Source organism: Paralichthys olivaceus, chromosome 5 (assembly GCF_024713975.1).
Source record: "Paralichthys olivaceus isolate ysfri-2021 chromosome 5, ASM2471397v2, whole genome shotgun sequence".
In the NCBI taxonomy this organism is placed as follows: domain Eukaryota; kingdom Metazoa; phylum Chordata; class Actinopteri; order Pleuronectiformes; family Paralichthyidae; genus Paralichthys; species Paralichthys olivaceus.
Window position 1 is genome coordinate 12,074,886 of NC_091097.1, and position 27,595 is coordinate 12,102,480.

Genomic DNA, 27,595 nt, shown 5'->3' on the forward strand with positions numbered 1-27,595 from the left:
ACTCACTTTTATTAAATGTCATCACATTTTTGTGCGTGTTTCAACTGAGGGAGAACATGTACGCAGAGAAATGATGGTCACTGGCACTCATGTGGAACAATGTGCCATCAGGAGGTCTTCTCTGAATTCTTCATTTTGCAATTACGTAGAGTAAATTCTCCTCATATCCTTTTTTTCCCAGTCCAGAGGATGGATATAGTATTGTTTGTTTTAAGTTAAGTGTGCCTGCATGGTCCATCTGACTGAAATATGGTCGTCACGCCTTCTCTGTTAAAGGAGGAAAGGTTCGTGTCGTCACTCGATCCCGTGCCTCGGATACAGACGCTTGGCCCTCAGAGAGCGAAGCTGTATATTTTCCATTAGTTGCGCAACTCGGCAGTTTACGCACAACTATGGGAACCGCATTGAGAAGTTATAGTAGACGGCCTTACTCTGAAGGTGTCATGGCAAGTGAACAACTTCCTCTTTAACCTTCTGTGGTAATTGAAACCTCCACAGAAGACGCGTCTTTTCCTTTTTTTCTTTCTTTTCGCAAAACCTGGAAATATATTCGAGTTTAAAAAAAAAGCAAAGAAGGAAGGTCGCTGCTGTCCGTCTTTTTCAAGCAGGAATGGCCACTACAAGGCTTGATTATGTGGCTCCGTGGTGGACATACTGGCTGCACAATTTCCCTCACTTCAATTTCTTTTTCCAGTCGGTCGACAGCACTTTCAGACCGGGGGAGGCGAGCTATCAGCAGGTTGGTAACTGTGGTTGTGCGTAAAGGCGCACGTAGTTTACAGAGAATTTCACCAGAAAAAAAAACAAAAGAACAACACTGCTGCTGTGGAGCACCAATGTTCAACAACATATTTAAATGCACCTTTTAAAAACAAACTGGTTTGGACAAATTGCTGTGTTGAATGAAAAAAGCATTTTCTTTTATCTGAACTGTTTCTGTGAATGAAAGGCAGCAAGTGTTGATGTCAGGAAGTAAGAACTCATACTGTACTGCACTTCTCACATGATGACACATGACCTGTATTAACTAAGTTGGCAAAAATCCCAGGTGCTAAACAGCTACTGTACGTAGAACATCTATTTAAATTTCACACAATAATTTGAGATACAACTTGTTTTGTCGTTGATAATGTTAAACTTTCAGCTTTATTATGAATCCCCAACAATATTTGATCATGCTTATTCACAGTTAAAGTAATAAAATACATCACACTGGATGATCATCCACCAGAAACAACTTATTCACTGTGAGATTTTGGGCTTTTTCCTCCATGACTTGAACTGAATTGAGATGATTGTAAGAGAAACTGTCCCAGTGTATAAAACAAGTAACGTAATATAGTTTACCCAGGTTAAGTGCAGCAATTTGAGGCTGTATAAATGTCAAAAACCGTCAAGTTTAATAATGGGGGCGGCAGGATGAGAGTAATTATCTTATATGTACATAGAAAAGTCTCTGTGATGGAATAGTTTTCCATCTGAAATCAATCACTGCACTGTTACCTCTCTACTTTGATGTAATGGAGTTCATTTCGTTTCTCTTTTTGTGATTATTAAGTTTTTCATGTTTGGCTCTTCCTTGGTTTACAATATGTTCAGATAGAATATTGCATTATTAAATGAGTCAGGCCACATCACAGCCACATGGTTTGGCAGCTGCAGTGATGTCATCGATATCTTACACTCCCATTTCCTTCCAATCTCACAAGGCAAGTAATGGTAAATGATCTGTGAGCAACATAGTGGCTCAATTATTTTCAGAGATTCTGCAACATATCCCCCAAAATATGAACTGAGATTAGTTGTTCATGTGTTTTAATATAAATACACACGTGGCACTGGCATGTTCCTCTTGCCCCAGGTCATGTCTGAATTCAACGGGTCATTATCACCGTCCTCCCTGCTGAGGCTCTTTGTTGTGTAGGGTACGGCCTTACAAGCCTTGAAATAACTCGTGTTCTTAATTTGACATGCTGAACTTTTGGAAAAAATGGAAAGTGCAGAGCAGACACAGACACAATCCTTGAGGCTTGTTGTATACTGTTTAATTAAATTAGACAGGGCCTCCACACTTAAACCTCACTGTTTACTCTGAGATCTTCATGCAAACATACTTTTGGGAAAATCAAAGATCAATGACTGTTGACACTGTAGCTGTTGTCTCTCTCTCTTTTGTCCTCCCTCTCCTGCATTCTTCGCCTTGTTATGGCGATGCAGCCTGTGGAAATTGAAGTGCCTGCATGTCTAATTACAAAACAATGGAGTGGAAAATTGGAGGAAAGAGTGAATCTTGCAGTATTGTGCTTATGAAGGATCTTAACTGTGCCACAGTGACAGGAAATCTAAACAGGTTTAAAAAAAAATTTAAAAAGCCCAGACTCTACACAGAGCGCCTCTCCGTACTGCGTCAGTGTCACTGGTGTCCTTAAAAGAAACAATGATTAGCAATTATTGGATTAAGGTTTTGGCCCCGGTGCCAGTTTAAGTAGGGCTGCTCATGTGACACCACTTCTGTATTGACCTATATATGTTTTTTTTAAGTTGTGGTCTGTCTTTTTTTAATTTATTCTCTTTAATGCAGTCACATTAAGAACATGAAGAAATGAGCATTAACATACAGTTATGTATTACTGATGTATTTTTATATTTGCTAGTTGCTACTTGCAAACCTACTTGATGAGTAGAACTAAGAGGAAAATATTGGTCAGCACAACATAACAGTGTTGGAACAATGCAGGACTTTTGTTAGCCTATGCAAAACAGCATAATTTATAATTCACTCATAATGTCACTGTCATCCAAATGGAATAATTACTCACAGATGTCGTAAAGTGAAGGAATAGCTCCACTTAGTCAGAAACAACCAGTCTTTGAATTAGTGGGCATTCAAACTTAAGTGCTAAATAATTTAAAATTAAATTCTGTCTTTATACTCAACAAAAGCTCAAATGTTTTTAGTTAGAACCCAGGAAATGGATGACTGGATGGAGATCTGTCACATGATGGTGGTGTGAAAATGAAAAGATAAAGTGACATGTGGAAAAGAAGCTGCCCACAATTATAAGAAAGTTTGCCCAATAAAACAGTATTTAAATGGGTTGTTGTAATCAACCCCAGTATAATCTGGAACAAATAAATTAAATCATGCCATTTTCCTCTGCTCTGGAAGATTATGAATATTCTGTATGTTTTAGCAGCTCTGCAGAGTAAAACAATCAACGGTCTGTGGGGATTTAAATTTTTTCTCTTGGAGGAATCTAAAATAAAGAGCGTTTCCTGTGCAGAATCTCCATACAGACAGTTTCAAAACAGCATTTCCTTATATGTGCTCTACATCAGTGTCCTTCTGTTCCTCTGGATCCTTCAGGCTTTAAATATTTTGTACTCTCAGGAATCACAAGACTGAATGAAAGCCAGTGCATCACATGACGCTCCCCTCCCACTGCCTCGGCTCCTTTCTGTTTTTCCTCTCAGCCGCGGTCCAACTTTTCACTTGGCAGACGAATCGAGATTCTCTGTGAGCGCTCTCTGCCCCCAAGACCACCACGCTTCAGTTTCTATTCCCTTTACTGTAGGCAGGAGTCAGCAATGTTAATGCTCATCACTGGATGAGGTAGCTGCACCCTCACCTCAAAAGTATCTCCGCATGTGACTGCTGTTTGATACTGGTGGGTTGTTTTCACTCAGGCTGTCAAACTTCAGGGGTGTAGGGTCAGGCTGCTTGACACAGCGAGACCACACATAATAGCTGAGTGCCTCCTCAAAGATATTTATTGATATGATATGCCGAAAAGTTCTTGGTATACTTATTTTGTTGACCTCAGCTGACTTTTATTGCATTTTCCCTCTCTCCTCTCTCAGTCTCTTATACTTCTAGCATGTGTTGGAGCTGTGGGTCTCGGCTTGAGCCTCCTAATTCTGGCAGTGTACCTGGTCTGCATCTGCTGCTGCCGCAAGGACATAGATGAAGACACGAAAAGACCCGATAACCGCTGCGTCGCCTGGGTTGCTGTCCTCACAGGCCTCGTCATATGGTGAGTTCGAATGGTGAAATAATGCCATTGTGTTTCTTTTTGTTGCCACCAAACTCACAGATACACATTACGTAATACTATATACATACATGCATAAATTAACCCAAAGCTTTATTTTCTATGTCTGTGAAAGAGATTGTGTTTTTACCCCTGTATGTTTGTTTTTTGGCTGGTTTGTGAGCAAGATTGTGCAAGAAGTACTGTACAGATAATCACAAAACTTCGGTGGAAGGATGTGGTATGGGTCAGGAAGAACCCATTAAACTTGGTGCACATCTGGATCAGGGGGCAGACCAAGGAATTTCTGTTTCACTTTCTTTAACATTGCAAAATTTTCATTGATTTATCAAAGAATAATAAATGGATCTTTGTTTAAAAATCGGACATGTGTAGGGGACTGATATTTATGAGTGTATGCGATTTGGTGTAGATCCAAATAAAAACCTGGATCTCGTGAATTTAAATGTGGTTTCATCAGGGGACTGTGTTGGGCCTTAGCAGTGGAATGTACTCCTCTGAGTCCAATTCTAGTTTTTTGAAAAATTCAGTCATTTACTTTTTGCAAGCAATTAAAACACACACACACACAAACTAGAGTAACACTCAATATAGCACATACCTCCACCAAGGCCCATCAGTCCCCTTATATGCACTCGCTTATCGATAGCAGTCTCCTAAACATGTCTGATCAATTAATTAAATCGCAATGTTAAAGTTGAAAAAACTCCTGGATCCATCCCCTGATCCGGATCCACACCAAAATGTAATGGGTTCTTTCTTTTCTTTTTTAGTAGTTCATCCTGTAGTTTTTGAGTAATCCAGCTCACAAACAAAAACATGAAAAGACATAACCTTCTTGGTGGAAGTAATGAATTCAGACAAAAAGTGTAGCTCCCTCCAGTAATGGACACGAGGTCATGGTTATAAAATAAGGTTTATTCCAAAGTCACACAAACCTGTGAGAACTGGGTTGAACTGGGTTGAGAGAGAAGAATATATCAAAATAAATAAACAAGAATACAAGAAACAGAATGTATGTATATATGCCCCCACAGCCATTATTAAGTAGAAGAGATAATGGAGGGCTCTTTTTTGTCATGCCTACGTTTTGCAGAATGTCTTGCTTAATAGGGGCAGTCTGGAAACACTAGGTTTACAGTTATTGGTTCCACTTCTCTTAATACTGCATCAAGTCTTCAGGTAGGAACCAAAGGAAAGAAAAACGGGAGGATAACTGATTATGTGAGGCAGATACTGATGACATAGGTTGGACTCACTTAAACAAGCATGGAATTGTAAAAGAACATGATGCAAAGTCAAATGACTTGGCTTAATCTGCAGTTTATGTCATGCAGCTTGGCTGCAGATCAGAGAAGTTGACAATAATAGGCTATAAGAAAAAATGCTAATGTAAACCTCCACCACCTACACGTAACAGATTTACAATTCTTTCTTTCTAAATAAATCCAACAGTGTAGCTAATTAGTAGCATAGCAGGTACTCTAAGTATCTTGTACAGTACACACAACAGCCGGGATGGTCCATGAAACCTCCAGCGCCGTGTCCTCAGACGTAGTTGTACTTTTGTGTATGATTTAATACACTTTTAATGCAATGACAAAAATCCTCCTGGCAGAAATGAAACGGGAAAACGAGTCCCCCAAAACGACTTGATTGAATTTGAGAACGCAGAGCTGCTTCAACTTGTGACATTTATCTAAGTGTTGGGTTTTAACTTTGTTAGTTCACTGTGTCCGGACCCAAACCACCGGCGCAGCACACATGATCTGTTGTGATGCTAAGTGACTGGGCATGACGCTGTTTAGCAAAGGAGCTTTGGTTTCTGCCCTCTGCTCAAAGTGCTCCTCTCGCTCTGTAGCAGCTCGTTCCAATGGATGTTAAAATATACGTACAGCTCAATATATAAACTACAAACAGTGTCCGTTTATATCATCAATGACGTTGAAGAAACAATACTGCGGCTTCAAACCAACCACATATTCCTATACTTCTTCTTTCTGCTCACTAGAACAGTATTTAGGCCGTAATGATAATGTAAAGTTATTTCTTTTGACATGTTTTTAATGTTTAACCCTAAGTTACATGACTGGTGTTGTTAAGTTTTTAGCCGATAGCTTAATTGAATATATGCTTCTGTAATTTATTTTCTAGCTAAACTGGAAGTGACGCTGTTATGTAACACACAGTCAATAGTACATATTTTGCCCTTCTTTTCGGTTGGATCATGGGGTTTTCATAAGCTAAAATGAAATGATATGTACTTGAAAGATCTGGTTGTTCACCGATATGCATGATACTCGAAAAGAAGAATTACATTTCGCTGAATGTTTTAAACAGAAAAAAAGGGAAGATTATTTCTGACCCCAGGAAAGCGACGGGTAAATTCCTGTTAAAGATTGAAATCACATTTAATATTCAGAAAATCCTAACTCCCAGTGCCAGTTTCTGTTAACCCTGGTATGATTTATTAAATTATATCACCGGTGCGATGGTCTGCACAGAATCAAGGTGTTTACTGTCATTATTTGTTCATCCTGTGTGGTCGTTTGTTCGGCTCCTCTCGCAGCACGATTTGAATACAGAGGTACAGTTATCTCACCGTGTGTTGTGAAGTTATCTATCCTTGGAGGAACAAAGACACTTAAAAAATCTGTAGTCCTACTGTTTAATGTGCGGGTTCCTGCTGCTGCAGCCTTTTCCACAGCGACCAAAAAACCCCGGCACTAATGCTTCCCTTGAGGCTGCGCTGCCCCATGATGGTGTCATTAACATTTGGTTGCTGTATCATTAGTGGGTCTTTATTGTGGCTAACGTGTCACCAGGTTAGCCACAGGGTTAATGAAGAGCACATTGTCCGGGCTGCTGCAGATGCAAGGGAACACAAATGTCGTGAAAAGCATAAAATTATATTGTTTAGTATCCTCTAACTAAATTAATGAAATAATTTTATGACCACATCCTCACATTTTGGATTTTAAGGATTTACTGTTATTGTGTCTTCTTTTTTTTCTTTTCTTTTTCTTCCCTCGGACCAGATTGTAGAGAATATGCCTCCCAGATCATAACCAGAGGGGAGGATTCGTTTAATGGAAGAGACACAGGCGATGATTTTAATTACACTTACAAGGTTACAGCCGCAGGAAGCTCGCTGGTGGACACAATACGAAGCAAACACCTATGCACATATGCGTGACAGGATGTGTTCAATTCTAAAATAAGACAGCTTCCTTTGTTGTAACAGGTGTTGGCGATAACCTGACCATGTGTCTATCTGGCTCTGCTTGTTTCAGGGAGATTTAGGGGCTTTTGCAGCACAGATGGATGGTGTTAAAACTCTTATGAATCATTGTGAGAGTAAACTAGAACTTGGAAGACTCCCCCCTATTTGTGTCCCACAAACAACTATCGCTCTCTGATCTTTTTCTATATCAAGTGTGATTAATGAACTCCCTCCTCCGAAACAGCCCCTGGAATTTGGTTGAAAGTGCCACTAACCTCACGACTTTTTTGTGAACTGACCTCACTGCAGTCCAGTTTGATGAAATTGTGTCGTTGCTCATGTCACTTCAGACTGTGAGCAGGAGGAGTGCACTGACTCTGGGGGTTAGGACACTAATCCTCCATATTACAGAGGCTCAGGCGCAGTCACAAAAGGCTGCAGGAAGGTGGGAAACAGGGATTCTGTGAATTCCACTCGGATACTTTTTCAGATGTCGAGCAGAATTCTGATGTGGTTTGAACCCAGAGTGGAATAAGAAATTCAAAACTTTCTAAGCTGAAAATAGAGGTTTTACATTTTTAACTCTTAAGTCTCAACACAAACAAGAATAAGCAAAACAGATTAAAAAATAGACTACTTCCCTTTTTTATTTATTCATGGATTGGTTAATAAATTCCTATTTGTCAGTGGCATGTTTTATTCTATGAATGTAAAGTAATGCAGATTATAAAAAACAACATAGACACTTTGATGGTATAATCCACCGGCTACTCTACTCCCCTAAAGGCTCAAAGTTTCCCCTTTGGGAAATTATGATTTATTTGTCTTAATTATCATCTAATAACATCAGGCAATCTGTAATCCAGAAGTAGCATGATAAAACAAACAGTGAATAAATGTTTATATTCATTTGATCTCAATCTTTCCTTTTGTTTTTCACAGTTCGGCTGTAGGAGTGGGTTTCTATGGTAACAGTGAGACCAACGATGGGGTGTACCAGCTGACCTACTCACTCTACAGTGCCAACCACACATTGGGGGGCATCAATAATCTGGTGAGAGAATCACACCAAGATCACATCTACAACCCAACAGTTGCAGCATCACAGACATTAAGAGCTCTATGTTATCCATCCATCATCCATCCATGATCCGAAGCACATGGCCCGAGTGCATTAAGGGAGGGTCCAAATCATCTTTTTGCTTTTTCAGTGGCAGAACGTATGGTTCTGGTGTTCAAAATGTTTTTTATTATGTCTCCATATTAATCAGGGATGTGTTTCGGCTATAAGATGTAATAAACCAAACAGAGTTCCTACTCCTTATCCATTAAAAAGACAGCGGAGCTTGCACTTTGGTGGAATTCTGTCTGCTAGTGTGAAAAGTCAAAGCGTGTGTGTGTTTGTGTGTCTGTGTGTGTGTGTGTGTGTGTAAGAAGAGTGTACATTCATTGTACACCCACCTATGTACGCAGCTAACTGTCCTTTTTTGTTTCGTGCGATCACTTTCTGCTGCCTCGAGATAGAAATGCAGCATAAGTTGCACGTTGTAGGACGGAGCCCAAAATGTGGTCACCACATAAAAATGTTTTTCTTATAACATAGTTGCAATTTAACAGTTGAATCGCTGCACGTTGACTGGGCAATAAATGTGTCAGAGCTGTTAAAGAAAGGAACATTCATTTTGCTGTGAAAAACCTGTTGTCTCAAACATCTCATAGTGTTCTTTTTTTCAATTACCAACATACTGTATTATGCATTATGGCACAAAGCATTCTGTTTTCATGGCTTACTGTCTCACTCTGCTTGGTAACAGTGATTTACAGCTCTTAGACACCGGGGCTTCTCCTTTATTAATGGGGTGTGCATCTGTCTGAGAGAATAGCACCCCGATGCAGGGGGTCTATATCCGCTTTTAGTCACAGTGAAGGAATCGAGGTGACGGCTGCCTCAGGATTTGTTAATAGGGATTTTTTTTCCACACTACTCCTGACCTGCATTCAGGGAAGTTATTTGTAAGGCTTAAGGGGGGAGGGGGGGATTGGATAGAGGAAGGCAAGCAAGGGAGTCAGAACAAGGCCCTGCAAGAAGCAATAATCACAATGAGGAAGAAGAGGATTAACTTCCATCTGCAGTACAGTAATGGATGTTAAGCCTCTCCTCTTTCCATCTCCCTCAGCCTTGCTATCTGAACTGTGTGTGTGTGTGTGTGTGTGCGTGCGTGCGTGCATATCAGTATCACTCTTCCACTTAAAGGCCTCATATGCACGCATATCACATTAATGTATGGACACATAAAGATTTGTGTGCACCCTCTCAGAGAACTTTGAAACATATACACTCAGTTGCTGATTTATTAGACACACCAAGCAAAATGACAATTTACCAATGACCGTAAAGTTTGAAATAACATTTTATACCTCCACCAAGGCCCGACAGTCTAATAATGAAACCACATTTTAAATTCACTACAGCCAGATTTTTATTTGAATCTGAACACTTATTAATATGAGAATATGCCAGATTTCTTTTTATTTAAGATTCATGAATTATTCCAATTAATTGTTGAAAAGTGGCTCATCTTGCAACGTTGAAGAAAGTGAAGATCCCCTGGATCTGCCCCCCTGATCCGGAGTTATAGCAAAATGTTACGATTTTTTGTGTAATCTTGTAATAACAAACTGATGGGGGTGAAAACATAACCTCCTTAATCAAAAACTAAAGATTACAAACTAACTATCACATGAAATGTTTCATCTTTGTGTGCATTAAACTTGGCCAACTGTGAAGTTTGAAGAGCCACAGGAAGTGAACAAGAACCAGTTTTGATGATTTCACATCCTGGTTACTGACTCTCTCTGTGGTTTCTTGGTATCGATTCGATACTGTAGCATGATGGAGTGCACCATGGCTGCATGAGAAACATAGATGCTCCCTGGGGGAGAGACGAAGGCTTTCTCACTCACAAACTCCTAGCTTGATGTAATGTACTCCACTTACAGAGTTGATGAGTTGGCCGGATTGTTCATCCCGAGAAGCTAAAGCTGCTTTTGTCTGTGTTCTGTCTTGAGACTGAAAATAATCTCTCTCCTGATTTTAAACATTTTACCAAATCCTTTCTTTCCGCCTTGTGTGTGTTTCTGTTTTCCTTAACCTTGATGCCTTTCAGATATTTATTTACCACACATTGGTTTGGTGTCAGCTTTGTCGAGTAGAGCAAATAGAACCACATCTCTGTTTCACTAGACTCCTGTGAGGTCTGTGAGAGGGGTTTGACTGATGTTTTTCTGAGGCTCTTCTCACCACAAAATATGGACCCTCTCACAGTGTAAGCGATCCTCGCGTGTCATTGAGGGGAATATTTGATGACAAGGACCATCCTCTGTTTGCTATTGAAGGGGACTTTTGATTGTTCACAGGCATTCTTTATTTTAGCCTCATTTCCAGTGTTCAGCTCATATCATTGAGAGCTCTTCACTGCTGCCAGGAAATAATGGATGAGAAAACATGGCAATCACACCACATTCACTCCTATTCATAACTCTGGTTACACTTAGATATATAGCTCTTCCTTTTTGAAACAGATAGCCGTCTTGTGATTCTTGAAACAGAGCGATAACGCCACTTCCTACACCGTCCATCGTTTCCTTTGAACATCACTCGTCAGCATCCTATTTTACTCTGCTTGTCTTTAAAGCACTCTGATCACATATTGTTTTATCGTCACGGTCAATACAATAAATCTCAGATATATAAAAATCACTGAAGGCATCGGGCACAACAGCTAAGTTGCACGCTGTGGGCCAATCAGTCTTATTTAACAGGCGTGTCCAATATGGAGATGCCTCTCTGTGACCCGCTTTCAGGAAAAGTGAGTTTTAATCCATTTTAAAGGGAGACGGGACGGTTCAGATTAGGGAAATGCAGATCACCCAGAGCAGCGAGCTGATGGATCCCATTTCTCACACTCAGGCAGACTGGCTCGCAGATAAGATTCAGGGTGTTGTGGCAGGAACTGTGAGAGATGATGAACCTAGAGGTGGGGAGTGAGTGCAGTTTACTGGCAATCACACACTCTCCCCCCTTGGGAGTGTTGAAGTGGAGGATGGCCTGAATCTTTGCCTCAATCTTCACGTGGATACTCTTTCTTAGAAACCATCAGAAGCATCCACCCAGTAGAATCAAGAGGGTCTTAAATGTTATAGTGTCAAGAAGACTGAGATACATTTTTATCTTTGTGTTGAGTTTTCGTAGCGTGCAGATGGCCGGTCGTACCCAGAATGCTTGTTAAAGAAGTGAAGGGTGTGACTGAGAGAGGATGAGAGATAAAGACAGTGGGACTGCTAGAAACTGCTGCAGATTAGAACACAGAAAACAACAGCTGGTCAGAATTAGTGGAGCCTCCTACTCAGTGTAATCTTAAATAGCCTATGCTGTTTCAGTGAAGTCATTGTGCTGTGGGTGGGCATGTGTCATCTGATGAGGTGTAACACTACAGGCAGATGCATTGTTTTTTTTTCATGCAATATTGAGATTTTTGCATCCACAGTGTCTTCTGGAGACATTTTCTAAAACAATGAGACTCAAATCTCCACTTGAGCTGCACTCATTTTATTTCTTTTCAGGAGGTTTTTATAGAGGGAGTTTATTCAAATACTTTTTATTATTCATAGCCTGTTTTTTTTTTGTGTCATTACATTTTATTTCAAAAAAACATGGAGAAAATTGATTATTTTTCTTTATGGCTGTTGATAGTATTGTTTGATTTATGGAGCAATAAATCGAGATATTGGATTTGGATGCAGGATTTGCCTTTAATATGTTTTACACCCAATGTTTATATGGCAGCAAAAAAGAAATTAGATGCCTCATTTGCATAGTTTTATAACATGTAAGAAATGTTAGTTTCTTATGTTGTCCCCTATTGCGTCTTGCAAGTAGAGCAACACTTCATAAATGGCACAAATTGAATCTCTGACATTAATTAAAATAGTTAATTTGGGGAAATTGTGTGGATTTATAGTTAATGCATATGAGAAGAACGGTTTCATGTTTGTCTATTTAAGATATTGTTACATCTGGTTAGTGTTGCTAGCACATAGGGGGAAACAGCTAGCCCCAGTCTTATTTGTTTTCTCTGTAAAACTGAAATGTTAAAAGAGAAATGTACTGTTTTACTGGGGGTTGTATGTGCAGTTGACACCAACCAGCGGAGGTTCCAGGAAGTTACCAATTAAAAGTCAGGCACAAAAAACCTCTTCAGTAAAACGGTTAATTGGTTTTTCATGTTGTTTTTTTGTACTGATTAAACAAATGAATTGTAACCAGTTAATTAGTGAACCCTGGGGGTTCTGGAGGGTTTTGTGACAGTCGGAAGGAGCCAGACTAGTTCCCCCGTTTCCTGTTTTTGTGTTAAGCTAACAGATGCTAACTTTCTAGTTTACATTTAAATTTTAATTGCAGGGTTACACTTTGGTTACAAAGGGGATTGGGCCTTTAACCCTCTGAAAATACAACTCACCCCACAACTGGTCGCAGAAAATTGCTGTTTATATGATGCATTGATCTCAAATAACAACTCTGACAGCTAGAACATTAATCATTGTTAGATTACAAAACTACGGCCCATGCCCTTACAAATCAACTTGGGATGATGACAGTACATGTAAGTGCAGTGTAAAATATCACAACAATTGGTTGCACCAGGGCACTTCCCCAAAATGGTATCGGTGTTGTGTTATACGATCCTGTTCATCCATCTAGAATAAAAAACATAGTCGTTAAAGTTTTTAATATTTTTGCAGCAGAAAGACAAGGCCTCTATCTTTCACCTCATTACATCATCATGATGAAGTCATTACATTGTGGTCGGTGAAATAGTGAATGGGGGGGGGGGGGGAGCAGAGAAAAGTGGGCTTGTCTTAAAAACTCAGCATTCAAATAACATATGAATGAAAAAAAGGCCATATCACAATTTCAATACTTTCATCATTTACTGTGGTTTACTGACTTGCATGATATTTTAGCTTAGCTTGTGCAGACCTTTGTGTTATGCAGCATTTGAAAATGCTCCAAGAAATAACATCACTGTACCTAAAAGGCCCTGGTGGACCAAATTTGTTGCAGAGTTCATATAATGTCTTTTTTAAAATTATTTATTAAAGTACGTCAAGTCAAATGTTGCTGTGGTACAGAGAAACTCTTTCCCCTGTCAGCACTGAGCTAAAATGTTCCTATTTCTAGCATCTGCTGATACTGAGAAGTTTCAGGCGTTTACTGCATCACATTGTTTTTGTTCAAACTGAAAAGGAAAATGTATTTACTCTGCTCCACCATGCCTCCTCCAACTCTGTTCTCACTATCAAACACCCCTGTGATAACAGGTCTCCCTGGTGTCGTTATCAGTATTCCACTCTAACATTGTTTATCTGAATAAAACACATGGTTGAAGAGAAAAGTTAATCTTTTCTCTAGGGAGTGCTCCTTTTGGTTCTTTGACCTCTCTCTATACTTTCAATCTTCTCTTTATGAATATACGTTGTTTTTTGTATGAATTTATTTATGTTCCTGTTTCACTCTGACCTTGTTTTCATTCTGACTGCTCTCCCACTTCCTCCTCACTTATTCTGTTCCCATTTATATTTCCAGTTGTCTTCCTTTTAATCTCATACCTTTATTTATAATTCTTTTTTAGGTAGCAGGTTCTATGGGCAATGTGGAAACCGGACTCAAACAGCACCTGGAGCGCCTGGATGAGATCTTCTCCACGAGATCCGACTTCCTCCAAGCACTGCGCTTCATGCAGCTGATGGTAAACAACGTCATCCGCGAGCTGACTGCTCTGCCAGACATCAGCAAAGTCAACGTGGACTTGGCAGCTGTTGCTGACCAAACAGCCTTCATCGAGTATTACAGGTAGGTGGAGCCATTGCAGCTCCCCTGTGGCGTTTGACATTATTTTTATTTCATGTTTGTGTAGCTGGAGTAAACATGCTGTTCAGGATCCAGACCAGACAAAGAGCAGATGGGATTTAAGAGATATCCCCTCAGGAGCGCAGACCGGAAAAGCTATTGTTCCTAATTGCCAGATAAAAGAAAGCTGAAATCAAACTTTTACTTGCAGTTTATTACTTGCAGTTTATAGTGTAATCAGACATGACACTGACGTGATCACAGGCTTTATTATTGTATTGTTTGTTTCCCGTGTTTATATGTGTTTGGTATGTTTAATGTCCTGACATTTGGAAACTAGGTCGTAAAAGCATGATTCACTGATGGGTTATAGATAAAACAACAACAACTCCTTCCACAGCGACATTGATTTAATGTGCTCTTTGTTTGATTTATGCTGCCTTGTTTTTATTATGCCTCCGTGATGGCGACAGCCATGATGTTTTTCGGGTTGTCCGTCCCCCTGTCCGTCCATCCCATTCAAGATATCTCAATAATGCCTCGACGGAATTTCCTCGAATTTGGCACAAACATTCAATTGGACTCAAGGGTTAACTCACTTGAATTTGGAGGTCAAAGGTCAAGGTCAAGCCAGCCTCACAAAGTATACTTGTTATTCTTGACCTTGATATCTTAAGATCGGCTTGAGGGAATGTCATCAAATTTGGTGCAAACATTCATTTGACTCAAAGATGAACTGGTTAAAAGGTCAAAGGTTCTTGTTGCCTCTTATGTGATGCATGGCAGAGTGACTAATAGAGGATTAACAATCTTACCGGCAAACCCATGCATATATTGATTGCAGTTTTAATTTTGAAATCAATCCCCTGTGTGTATGATATATGTTTTCTTTTTTCAAAAGTATTAAATATGAAGAGGCCAGAAAAATGAAATTCAATACACTATTTATATAATAAACCAGTAAAATACTCACACTGAGTATCCAGCAGTGCTTCAGGAGGCAAATGCTAATTTTTGACTCATCAAAAACTGTTGCTGCTTCAAATTGTGAGCGTAATTTTAGAGCTTCTGTCGCCTGTTTTATTCTTGAGGGCATAAAATTTGAAATTTCATTGTGCGATTTTGCTATAAAGTTACAAATTTGCAACCTGTTGGCAAGTATGCTGTAATACAAATTTGAGGAAAATAGATTAGAAAACACATTAGAAGGCTATTGTTGGTAGCATTATCTCACTATTGTTATTATAAATTTAAAACATATATATTCCCACTCCACAGGGAGTGCTCTTTCTATCCAAACACCAGATCTCACTGTATTTTCGCCGACGGTTGCCACTTTGTGTTTTCTGACACCCGTCTCCTGGGTCTTGATTGGATTTCATGCAGCTACAAATGACGTGTGGCGCGGCTTTATTGATAAACAGCAAATGTTACAGCCAACCCGGTGTTATTCGAACAAGGGTCTCAGTTTTTCCAATATTGTATCCTCTCTTCCCGATTCTGTTTCTGAATTCATCCCTGTCCCTGAGCAACATTTCTGCAGCCCTGTTTATGCAAATCAAGCAAAGTGTGTTTCTCCAACCATGTGCTGCCTTCCATGAGGAGAGGAACGGCCAGGCGGTGTTTTATTTTCTATCAGGGTACCTTCTTCTCATTGCATGAGTGAATCATATTCTCCAGTGACCTTGGTGTAAATATTTACCACAATATTACAGATACACCACAGCGAGTCAGTGTCAACATGTAGCATCTTTTTAGAATTTGCTCGTTTGCATGAGGTCCTGAAGCTCAATGTTTTCAGTAATTGCTATTAAATTGACAATTCCACCATTACTTGGTGTTGAGGATGAGTCATAAGCATCTGTGTGTGTATGGTTGTCAAGAACACACACACACACACACACACACACACACACACACACACACACACTTCAAGTCCAGGCCATTCCTGTGAAGGACATTTTCTAAGCTTGAAAAATTCATGTCTATGGATTTGTGGTGTTGAATTATTAAGGCAACAGGCTGGAAATTACCTGAAACAGATGGGCCCTAACTAGAAGACAAGAATGCTGATATACAGCACACACAGATCTCACACATTCAGTCGCAAACATATGTCAGGCCAGCACTTCCTGGGGCTTGTACTTGTGCATAAAGTATGCTGTCCGCGAGCAGACGTGATTAATCAGGGTTGTTATGCTGGTGCTCTCGTTTTCCTGTTTTATAGATGGCTGACCTATCTGCTGCTGCTGATCCTGGATCTGGTCATCTGCTTGGCCTTGTGCTTGGGGATGGCCAAGCAATCTCGATGGCTGCTTATCACGTATGTATCAACTGGATGTATTCGCCTCTCAGCTTGTTTCTGAGTCAGTTCCTGTCCTCACTGCCCTCGGCTCGGATCGCAGACTGCAGGCAGACAGGGCAGCAGTCAGCCTCCCCGGCACCGTATACATCAGGTCACTCCATTAACAGTACCAATGATAGCACTGCATCTTCAAATAACACTGACAATGACACTGGCCTTTTTTCCCCCTCTCCCTGGTGACTTGTCTAATGTTTCATCCACATCCAATTAAAGTTAATCCTGTAACATCAGGCTTAGAATTACCAAAACAACCGATCATTGCTAAATGTATAGATGCTCAGTCTAGATAGAAATACTTGAGTTTAGGTTCAAAAGCTCTGAAATATTCAGAAACTATCTGGTTTTAACAAATTAAAACCAGTAATTTAAACCAACACTGATATCTCACTAAATCCACAGTTCAGACTTCCTATCCCATCGCCCAATTTAGTGCAGCCGACGTGTCAGTGTTAGCAGATGATGCTCAGGATCTCTCTTCCCATCTTGCTCTGATGGGCCTCACTAATGCCTATTGATCGCCCGAGCAGGATGAGACTGCTCCCTTAACTAATTATTAAGTGCTCTCAGGCTACTTTATTGGTGCTTTCAAGAGGGTCTGAGGAGTCAGTTGAGAAGCAAAGCCTTAGCAGCCTTTTTACATCCATCAGGGGACCATTCTTTTTCTTTTTACTGGGTTTCTCTCCCTCTCGCTCACAGCGTTTTCTCATATAGCCCTCGGCCAGTGGTCACTTGTGGTTAATATTGGGAAGAATATTTTTTTGGTTGTTTTTTTTTCCATGAGCCACATCCTCAATGTTATGACCTCACTGAACCTATCCTTTAGTTCAGACAGATAAGGGGCAGAGAGAAACAAGATGTCGACAAAGCAAATCTCGTGGCAGCATTTGATTGACAGGGACTCAGGGATTGACAGCTAATGTGTCCGTGACTGACAGAGTGTTCGGCCAATTAAAATGTTGCTGGTGGAATCAAGCAGAACAGCGATGACAAAAGACAAGACACAGAAAATCAACTTACAGTCGTATTATCTTCAGCTGTGGCCTTGAGAGACCGGAGACCTTTGTTGGACAAATTCTCTGCCTCGATCGAAACTGTTTCTACATAGAATGGATCTTTTTTTCATGAGCTGAAAACTAACAAGTGAATTCACCAAGAAGTCATGAGTTAATTTCTCTTCACATCACCTCATAATAAATTGAGTTTCAGCCCGTGTCGTCTGTTCTGCGATGCACCAGCAGCGGCCTCTGTCCTCGGGCGGGAGGAGAACAATTCCCAAGCCCCAAAAAACTGAAAAGAATAAATCAAATTAACTGGGTGAAAAAGGGCTGAAGATCACAAAGACAAACTGATTTATCTGTTTCTCTCCCCTGTGTGTCCTTGTCTTTGTCTGTATCTCCTTGTCACTCTCTCCCTCTCTTTCTTCCCCGTTGCTGTCATGCTCCAGCGTCATGGCTTTTGTAATGCTGTCTCTGATCCTGAGCTGGGCCTCACTGGGAGCAGGCACTGTTACAGCTGTGGTGAGAAAACAAGAAAAGAATGTCTCTTCAAAATCTTGTCATGCTTGCTTCTTATCTATTAATGTTTGATGTGTCTTTTGGATGTGAAGAAATGGGATCTGTGTTTTGAATTATCCAGCTATCTTAACTCAGGATTTTCGCTAAGCTGTGCTCCCTCTATGTCACTATGGTAACCTGTGCTGCATAGTTAACATCAGAGAATCAGATTCAAACTCTACAGCATCTCCGCATGAATAAAATAGTTTACACTTAAGTGACGAATAATAAAGAGTGATATATATATATATTTATAAATCAGTTTTGCTGTTTCATGCTTTCAACTGTGGTTAGAAAACACAGCCTCTGACAAACAAAGAGAGGGTTTATCAAACTGCAGAACCATATAATGACCATTAGAGCTGCATTTTTGCAGAGATACTTTTATTCTTCACAGGATTCCTGACAGCACTGACACTTTGACACTGTCTTTCCATCAGTGCAACTCAGAATAAATGATAAAACTCAATTGAATATAAAATCCATGAATTTATCCGACAGTAACTTCTCTTCTCTCCTGAAACCATTTATTTAAATTTTTTGTGCATTAGTTTTGTCATCAGACAAAGAATACTGACTCTGCACTAAATACTTAATGATGACAGCACTTATTTATAGCTTTATCCTTAATTAGAAGTTATTATTTTAAGTGTTTCTGCAGCACTCCATCTATTCTAGCTATATTCTCTTTTTATTTCACCTTATTAAAAATCACTTTTTTCCAAATTGTCCCATGGGCATCATCATTTCATCTCACACTGTATCAACTCCTCAACTTTTACATAAACAGCTGGATAGATAAACCCCAGTGTTAAAGGAGTCGGCTGATACCAACTTCTCGTGCAGGTTATATGACTGGTGCTTGAATCTGTGCAACCAGATAACCCAGAGAGAACCAGACACGAAGCCGTGATACAGGCCTCAGAACCCACAGCCGTCTTCTTTCTTTCTTTCATGTATTTAGTTTCCCACCTCTTGCAATTACTCCTGAGGGTATTACTGTCAATATGACCGTGGACATCTCTCCTGCTTAAAAGGTGTTTGTTTAGTTTACAGCAGGCGCCTCTCTATGATCAGTCATGCAGTAAAGCTGATTACAAGTCCCCAGCCTTTTGGGTTAATCAACCCTTGGCCTCAACATTGTAAACTAAGCTGTGTCTAGCATTAATTACGAGCTCTGGCTTCTTCGGAATCTCTTCTTTTTTTCGTTGTGCTTAGCTTTATTTTTCTTCCAGTCCTCCTCCTCTCTGTGAACCATGTGTTCAGCACATCTGGGCTCAGTGTGTTTGAGCTCGTATTAGGGGCACTGTCGGGGGTACAGAGGGTAACCACTTGCTTCACAGCCTTCCCTCATCCCATCTCCCCCTCCTCAATCTTCTTGCCTCCCGTAGAGCGACCTGGCATTTGTGGATTATCCCGCTGGATTTGACATCTGGACGGCCATTTTAAGTGACAGAGTGAAGGCAGAATGACGGGCGAGACAGATGTTATGAACCTTGAAATGAACCACATTGGTGTCAAGTGCAGACATATGTTGTGCGTCTTGATGACCTTCTCCTCAGCTTTACTGTAGAGCCAGATTACCAATATCTTGGAGAGCGTTTGTGGTTAATCCCAGCTCATTCTAGTACAACATGACCCTGCCTTACAACGTCTAACCTCTCTCCACCTTAAAGTCTGTCTCTAGCACCGATCTCTGTGACCATTCCGTCACAGTTGAGCCGAGGTAGATTTTCCCTGCCCAGTTATTCACAGGTAGGCTGATACTCATCAAAGAAGTTTATTATCAAAGAGCACAGACTTCAGAAATAGAATTTAAATGTGGTACAATATGCAAAAACAAGCACTTGTTGCATATGTACATCATTACTCAAAAACCGCATGGTGCATCTTAAGAGGAGCGCAGTTGATGGCGGTGTCCTAGAAAATGCTCATAAATTTATACATATTTGATGAGACGCAGCATAAATAAAATGTCCCTGGTAGTATAATGAGATAGAGATGAAGGCTGACATCTAGCAGCGGTGCTGACATGCTGCTGTACAGGCTTTGCTGAAAACAAATGCGATCACAGTTCAGGTCAGAGGCGTGTTGATAATCTGAAAGTAAGTTTGAAGAAGCGTAAATAGGGACAACATGGAGGTTAGATAAGCCTATTCTTTCCTGTGCTCGCTTTATAGTCACAATCCAATGTTTATTTTGTTGCGTCCTTGTTTCTGTATTGATCATTTGTTTGTTAGAAAGATCTCTGCTCACTGAAAAGTCTTCCGAGCTGAGCTTTACAATTGCAAGCTGTCAGAAGATACCTTTTGATTGGTGCTGACATGAAAAAAACATAGGACATGAATACATCAGAAAATAACTGGCTTGAGGCTTCGGTGTGTGATTCCACAACACAGCAGACTTCTTGATCCCTTTGTACTTTCATCAGTTGTTTTCCTCCAGCTATGAATTATGCACGCGAATGAGAAATTTCTGTTTGTTTGTTTTTTTAAATTTGCCTCCCTTTTTCTTTTTCGGACAATTGCCATTGCATGTTCTGGGAAAACATCCAACTGTGTGATCCTGACCCCTAATTGTTTATGCATGCACATTAGTAGCGCTCCATGGATGATTTAAAGAGCAGGAAAATATTTAGGGTATTCCATTTACAGCACAACATGCATCTATACAGGGTTGATACATACCTCACATTTCTCTGCATGCATGTGTATGTCTTTTACTGTCTGCATGTATAAGAGTGTGTGATGAGATTGTGCACGCTCCAGTCTGTCCATGCATCTGTGTGCATACTTTTATACCAGACGCTCACTCGAGTTTAAGGGTGATAAAAATGTTGTAAAGCAAATAGTTTGTGTTGCTGAGCATTTGTCAATAACTGCCCAGTGTAAAATTTGATTTACTTGGTTGCAGCACAAGAAATTGGATCTAGTTCACGGCTTGAATAAATATTGCACTTGTTTTTGGTCGTGCATACTTTGCAAAGATTACAGTATGTTGTTGTTGTTTTCCCACAGGGCACCAGTGACTTCTGTGTGTCTCCAGACAAGTTTATCGTTAACCAAACCACAGATGCCCTCAGTGCAGGTAATTTATGTCTTGCAAGCAGACTTTATAAATACTAGCTGAGTGTTGGTGAATGCTAAGACTCATTGCTAATCCCCCTCCTTGTCTCCACCCCCCCACCACCCCCTCTAGATGTCGCGCACTATTATTTGTTCTGCAGTCCGAATCTACCAAACCCCTTCCAACAGGTATTGACAAAATATCCAAAGTCTAAACTGTCTGTTTATTTACTGAGACCCATGCTCTGGATAATGTATTGCTGTTTTAAATATTAGTTTGTTACTTGTTAGATGCCAGGCAGCTTGAGCATTTGGGCCTTAATAGGCTTTTCAATAAAAAAAAGCCCCCAACAGTAATTACTTAAAGTGATAAACTTTGATCAAAGAACATTCCTTTATTTTTTTATGTGGGTTTCCAACTATTTTGTCTTTTAGCCCCTGCATAATCTCTGCCTCAGGGTGCTTTGACAGAAACACTTTTTAGTTATTTATTCAATTTTCTCTACGTCTTACATAAAGTCGACTACTGTACAACAACTCAGCTTATGCTTTTTTACTAACTTCTGAATTCACTTCAATTGACTTTTCAAAGATGCATTTAGTCCCAAAGAGGTTAATTAATGGTGTTGATGAAAAACTGCACAGTGTGAGGATCGCAAACCTGGAATTAAATTTAGAGCTGCATCTCAAACACTATTTAATTTCAAGGTCAGCTGATTCATGTGTATAGTGTAACCTTGTTTAACAAGCACAAAACCTCAGTATTTGTTTCTTTAGAATTAGCTGGGATTTCTATGCAATGTGGTGTTGGAACTGTAACGGTGGCATCTTACGGTACACGGCTAGGTGCTTGGGATGATAATGTGCTGCGTGCGGTGAACAAATTCATCGACGTGACAATAAAATCGGCTTTTGTGAAGATTTAATCCGACGCTGTGATATGAACTGGAGGGGGAAGTGGACGCCCATTTTCAGATGAGGAGGTGTTTCTCCCACCACACACAGTTAAATATGAACTCACTTCAATATGAGTTATATGGGACTCCACCATTTCTCATTTATTACATTTAAAAGTATAATGGCAGGTTTTTCTTACATGAGCTGTATATGTGCGGCGTGCACTGAGGAAATTCACGGAGGCTAAAGCCAAGACCAATAATTGTTAATACCCACATGCTTTGTTATCGTTGCAGTATCCATTTAGGGATTAAAATAATGCTTGTTAAGTAGGTAAGGATAATCCTTTTCCCTGATGGCCTAGTTGATATAAATATTGCTCTTTTGTTTGTGCTTGAGATCGGGTGGGGGGGACAATTATTGGTGGGCACGACGTTTGGTGAGGAAAGATAATCTCAGCCTATCTGTCTGGAAATAAATGTGTCCCCTCTGTTAAGCGCATTATAAAGCCTTACTTAACACCAAATTACTTGTTGACATGTTGTTCTCAAACAATGCTCTCCTTAATATGATCCTCTCGTTGTTTGTGTTGGATGGTCTGTGCGTCTGTTTTTGGTCGGTGATTATGTTTTTTCCTTTTTTCTTTCCCCTCAGTCTTTGACAGTCTGCCAGCGTTCTCTGACCACCATGCAAATCCAGATCCAGGGATTGCTGCTGTTCTCCGTGCCCGTCTTTCCCACTGCTGAGGTAAGTGGCTGCCTGACAGACTATTACGCCAGACAACGAGGAGGTGTGTATCATTCCTTCACCTTTTTATACCTTGTTATACAGAGAGACCTGTTGGGGATCCAGCGACTCTTGAACTCCACAGAGTTCAGTCTGCACCAGCTGACAGCCTTGCTTGACTGCCGCGGGCTGCATAAGGTAAGGTCAGAGTCCACCCAGGATTCTTTTTAACAGGGCTACATTGTAGCGCAGCTCAAAAGCCACTTAGAGAACCAACTTGACTGGTTTTCGAACCGCTGTACGAACTCCGCGTAGACTGACGTGTTTATATTACACCATTGTATCGGCAAGACAGGATCCATCCACCACCCCCTGTTTTTCTGACTTTAAAGTCAAACTGCTTTTTATCTGGTGGGGGGAATGAGACATCTCGGTGCTGAAATGAGTCTTTCAGATGTCGGCTTCTAAACCAACAGAGCTTTCCTGTGAGATGTACTGGTCTGTACTGCATGTGGGTGTGAGAAAATGTCAGGGCAGCTGGGTAATGGTGATGCCTGTTATATATACTCTGCGTTATAGTCAGTTTAATTTAGATGAATACAAAAAGAATAATTCTAAGCGATAATTGCACATGGCACAGTGAAGCCTGCTTTCAGAGCTTGTTATTCATTAGTCAGATGTAAAATGGAAAACAAACAAAGAATGCATGTGTAGCCTCATCAGACATCAGAGTGACATCATTGTTTTATGTACGAAGTTTACAAACTTGTCATCAAACATTGTTCACAGACTGGATATGGACTCAATGTTCCCATTTTAAACAAGTCGTTTTAATTGACCGTGTTCCAAAATCCAAACATCAGCTGTCTCCATTTGAGTGTCCTGTCTGATCTTTTAAATGAATATGAGCGGCATCTGTTTGGCATAAGCATTGGGGTAAGAAAAGGGTTAGGGAAAAAATCTAAATGTTTTAAGTGTAGCCATGTTTCCAGACAGAGGCAGGGTTAGGTAAGGCTCCAGTAAATTTATGAAGTCAATTAAATATCTGAGAAAAGTGACGTCCCCATGTAAATCTCAAGTCGCTTCAACTTCAGTGTAAATATTTAATCTCTGTGGGTTTAGAGGAGTCAATATACAAATGAAAGTAGAAGATTTTTTGGGAAAGGTAATATTATCACTTTTACTGACTGTTCTAAACATAAATGTGTCTGTCTGTCTAGGACTATGTGGATGCCTTAATGGGTGTGTGCTATGATGGGGTGGAAGGGCTCCTCTACCTCTCGTTGTTTTCTCTGCTGGCTGCCTGCGCACTCTCTGCCATGCTGTGTGCGACTTTCCGAATGTGGACGCTAATGGGCAGCAGGTCAGCACCGAGTAACCCCCTTATCTCATTACATACCCCCTGCAGTGCACTCCAGCAAAGTGTTAACGCATGTACACTCTTGTTTCCGTCGTTTCCAGAGACAAAGAGTACGATGACATAGATGAGGAAGACCCGTTCAACCCTCAAGCACGGAGGATGTCTTACAACCCCAGAAGGTCCAACATCCACAGCTTCTGCAGCTATAACAGCAGCCACGGCAGCCAGTCCAGCCTCCAACCGCCTCCGCAGATTGCCGCTAATGCCGTGCCACCCCCTGAATACATGTGAGCTTAAAAAAAAACAATGGTGCTGTCTTTGCATTTGTTGTCTTTCACCTCTTACCACCATTATTTTTCTCGCTGTCACAGGAATCAGTCCATGCTGTTTGGAGGGAGCCCCCGATATGAGAACGTGCCACTGATAGGGAGAGGATCCCCGCCTCCCTCGGTGCGTTGGCCCTACGAGGCTCTTGTGTCCCTAGTGTGATGCACCACTGACCTGAACACTGCTGCAACACTAACCCAAAACATGCACCAAGCAGCGCCGCGAACATAACAATGCATTTCCAATGGACACAACCTCACACTGACAACATTTAGTGAGGGGGGGTTACAGTGATGGAAGACTGCTCTCTGCTGGCCATCTTCAGAAGTGCATTCAATTTCAGCTCTGCCATATCAGTATGCAGACAGTGTCACTACTGAGCTCCAAGTGTATGCTCATATCCTTTCACTATGGCCTTGGTTTGTTTTACTAGTTCTTTCTAATGGTTAAAGCTAATGCATACATGAATGTATGTTTAAAGTCCCCATGATTTAGAGTTGAATAAAGAGAGCACTGCTGCCTGTTCATCCTCACATCAGGCTTTTTTTTTGTATCATCATCTATAAGTGTGTGGTGTGTCTCCAGAGCTGAAGCTAAATAATAGATAACACTGGGAAAAATCCACCTTTTAAAGTTTCTTACAGGTAAAGTTTCTCTACCATTAAGTTTTCTGTTTGCATGGCTGACTCGGTGGTTGAACTCCTCTGACAGCACACCAGAGACTCGAAACATCTTTTGAGAGGGTGGGAGAGAGGTAGAATGTGGACCATTGTTTAAAATTTTACTTTACCTCCTTGAGTTTCTAACAGGCACCGCTTTTTCTTTTTTTGGGGGGGGGAACAGATGCTTGAAATTTTGGAGAAAGATATTTGCAGTGAATTACAGTACTACATTGTATAGATCTACAGAGATAAATATGTGTAGTCTTTTGTTTGATTTTTGCGAATTTGCTCTGTAGTTTTTACTCATGGATTTATTTTGGCAGTGTCTCAATACTTCAGAATATTAACCAGTGTTTTTAACTAACGGTTTTACATTTTTCCATCCTTTGACTTAGACCTTTAAAAACCGTAAGTTTCCTTTTGTCTAACTTCTTCCTGGTTTGTTTTGGTTGCATCCCCATTTCACGCCTTGAAACATCTGTGGGCTTATCTCTGTGATCTTGCTTGCTGATCAGAATGTTTAACTGATAACCCAACCCCCTCTTCATTGCGTCAAACAGTACGTCAGCTGTGTGACCTTTGACACTTTTTAATCCACAGACTGTTGTGTGTCACTGTGATGTATTCCGTAACCCTCCCCCCAATTCAATCCCTGACTCCTCATCAAACGCCAACTCATGATCAAAAACAAGCGCTCCCCAAGCTTACATTAATATCATTTTAACATTCCATTTGATGAAATCTTATGATGCTTCTGAAGGCAAAAGTGCTAAATTGTGTTTTCACACTTTTTTTCTTGCAGTACTCGCCCAGTATGAGGACCACCTATCTATCTATGACTGACGCCCAGATCCGACACTTTGGGACTGACTTCCAGGTGTAGCCTGCTGCCAATTGACTCCCTTTTCAGAGAAGCACTGTATCAGACTCTGAGTTCTTACCATGGCGGCTATCTTCATGGAATAATCTTGTTTACAGGACCAAAAGCCCTGCCGTCCCAGTCCGAGACATGAAAGCAGGACATATGAGACAATAACCAGTGAACACCAGTGCAGTGCTCTGAAAGCCCTGCATGCAGTTTTTAATGGAGGGGACCTGGATAGCTTCATCTCTCAACTATTGTCAAGATGTGTGGGTATTTGTTTCTCAAATGTAAGAAAAGTAAGAGCCTTTTAAACTGAATGGATCAAAGTCTGTTTTTATTTGTGTGTGCTTTTTCCTGTATTCTGGTGGCCTGCGTGGATATGATCAATATGGTCTGTATTTTGATTTGAGGTTAGATGACTGAGTTATGACAAATACTTTGTCCACCCATCAAGGTATTTGATTTCTGAAAAGTTCCTTTTGTGCCGTCTGCAAGATATCAATGAAAACCATATCAAATATTGAAGATTTGATGTGAACAAACAAGGACGTGGCCCAGTTATTTTTTTTTCCCCCTTTCTAGCTACAAATTTGTGATCTCTTGGATCTTATTGTTACACTGGATTGCAATGTATGACCTGCTTATCAAGGATGAATCAAATAATCAGATGCAGGGTTTGCTGTTTTGCTACATTTGAAGACTGCTCTGCAGCTGCATGTGGGAATATTTCCGTGGACTAAATAAACACAGCAGAATGGGATTTACTTCAAATCCAGGCCTTTATAACCGCACTGTGAAACAATAACAGCACAAAAAAGACAAATGCAACAAAACTGTCAGCACTATTATGTGCTGTGTTGTAATTATACCCAATTTTTAAAAGCTCAATAGCATAAAACAACAAGTTACTGGAAGGACATGAATTAAAATTGTTGGATGTATGCTGTTTTGTGTGTTGGATGACATATCAAACAAAAAAAATGTTTGACCATAAAATGCTGTATGCAGACATGTGTGTTATTGTGTTCTCCATCTGTAGCTCACTGATCATTCACTTACTTTGACTGTTTATTCCTTTACTGTGATAGTCTAGCAATCTGCAGTAATGGGATTAGGGTAATTGGGATTTTGAGTGTCCCTTACTTGATGATGTCACAGAGAGGTACAATAAGAAAGAATTATCTGTCTAACTGTCTATCTCTACCTCAGTTTAGGAGGTTATGTTTTTGTTTGCGATTGTTTTTTTTGCAGGATTAAGCAAAAACTACTCAACTGATTTCTATGAATTTTGTGGAGGGGTGCATGGTGTGTGGGAAGAAAATATTGAATTTGAACACAGATTTGGATAAGGGTGCAGATCCAGGGTTTTTCTTCATTATCTTAAACATCGCGAGATGAGAAGATCTCAATTTTAAAAAAATAAAACATTTAGGGGACCAATATTCATGATTGTGTGCAATTTGGTGTAGACCCATATAAACATCTTTATCTAATGAGTTTATATGTGAGGTCTCAGAGGTTGTGCTCTATTGACTTATAATTCTATTTATATATGTAATTGCTCAACTATATAATCTACTATATAATATT

At 40.3% G+C, this 27,595-nt stretch overlaps 1 protein-coding gene across 5 annotated transcripts; it reads left to right on the top strand.

Moving 5' to 3' along the window:
• Nucleotides 1-27,014, top strand: ttyh2l (tweety homolog 2, like). Of its 5 annotated transcripts, none has more exons than XM_020094152.2 (14): nt 6-739; nt 3,862-4,034; nt 8,218-8,329; nt 13,968-14,188; nt 16,413-16,508; nt 17,995-18,067; nt 21,121-21,190; nt 21,302-21,357; nt 22,720-22,812; nt 22,897-22,989; nt 24,012-24,154; nt 24,253-24,438; nt 24,523-24,601; nt 25,943-27,014. In XM_020094152.2, the coding sequence occupies exons 1-14, from the start codon at nt 611-613 to the stop codon at nt 26,021-26,023; spliced, it is 1,605 nt and encodes a 534-aa protein (XP_019949711.1). In that variant the 5' UTR covers nt 6-610; the 3' UTR covers nt 26,024-27,014. The 5 variants fall into 5 exon arrangements, with proteins under 5 accessions (XP_069381450.1, XP_019949711.1, XP_069381453.1 ...); XM_069525350.1 differs by lacking the exon at nt 6-739 and adding an exon at nt 3,555-3,668; XM_069525352.1 differs by lacking the exon at nt 21,302-21,357 and having other exon boundaries at nt 18-739.
• The last annotated feature ends 581 nt before the right edge of the window (nt 27,015-27,595 follow it).

Bases quoted from the DNA above. Each gene is read 5' to 3' on its own strand.
- ttyh2l (XM_020094152.2), top strand. From the start codon at position 611: ATGGCCACTACAAGGCTTGATTATGTGGCTCCGTGGTGGACATACTGG. The intron at 21,358-22,719 runs GTATTGACAAAA...CTTTCCCCTCAG, and splicing joins TACCAAACCCCTTCCAACAG to TCTTTGACAGTCTGCCAGCG. The intron at 24,439-24,522 runs GTGAGCTTAAAA...TCGCTGTCACAG, and splicing joins GTGCCACCCCCTGAATACAT to GAATCAGTCCATGCTGTTTG.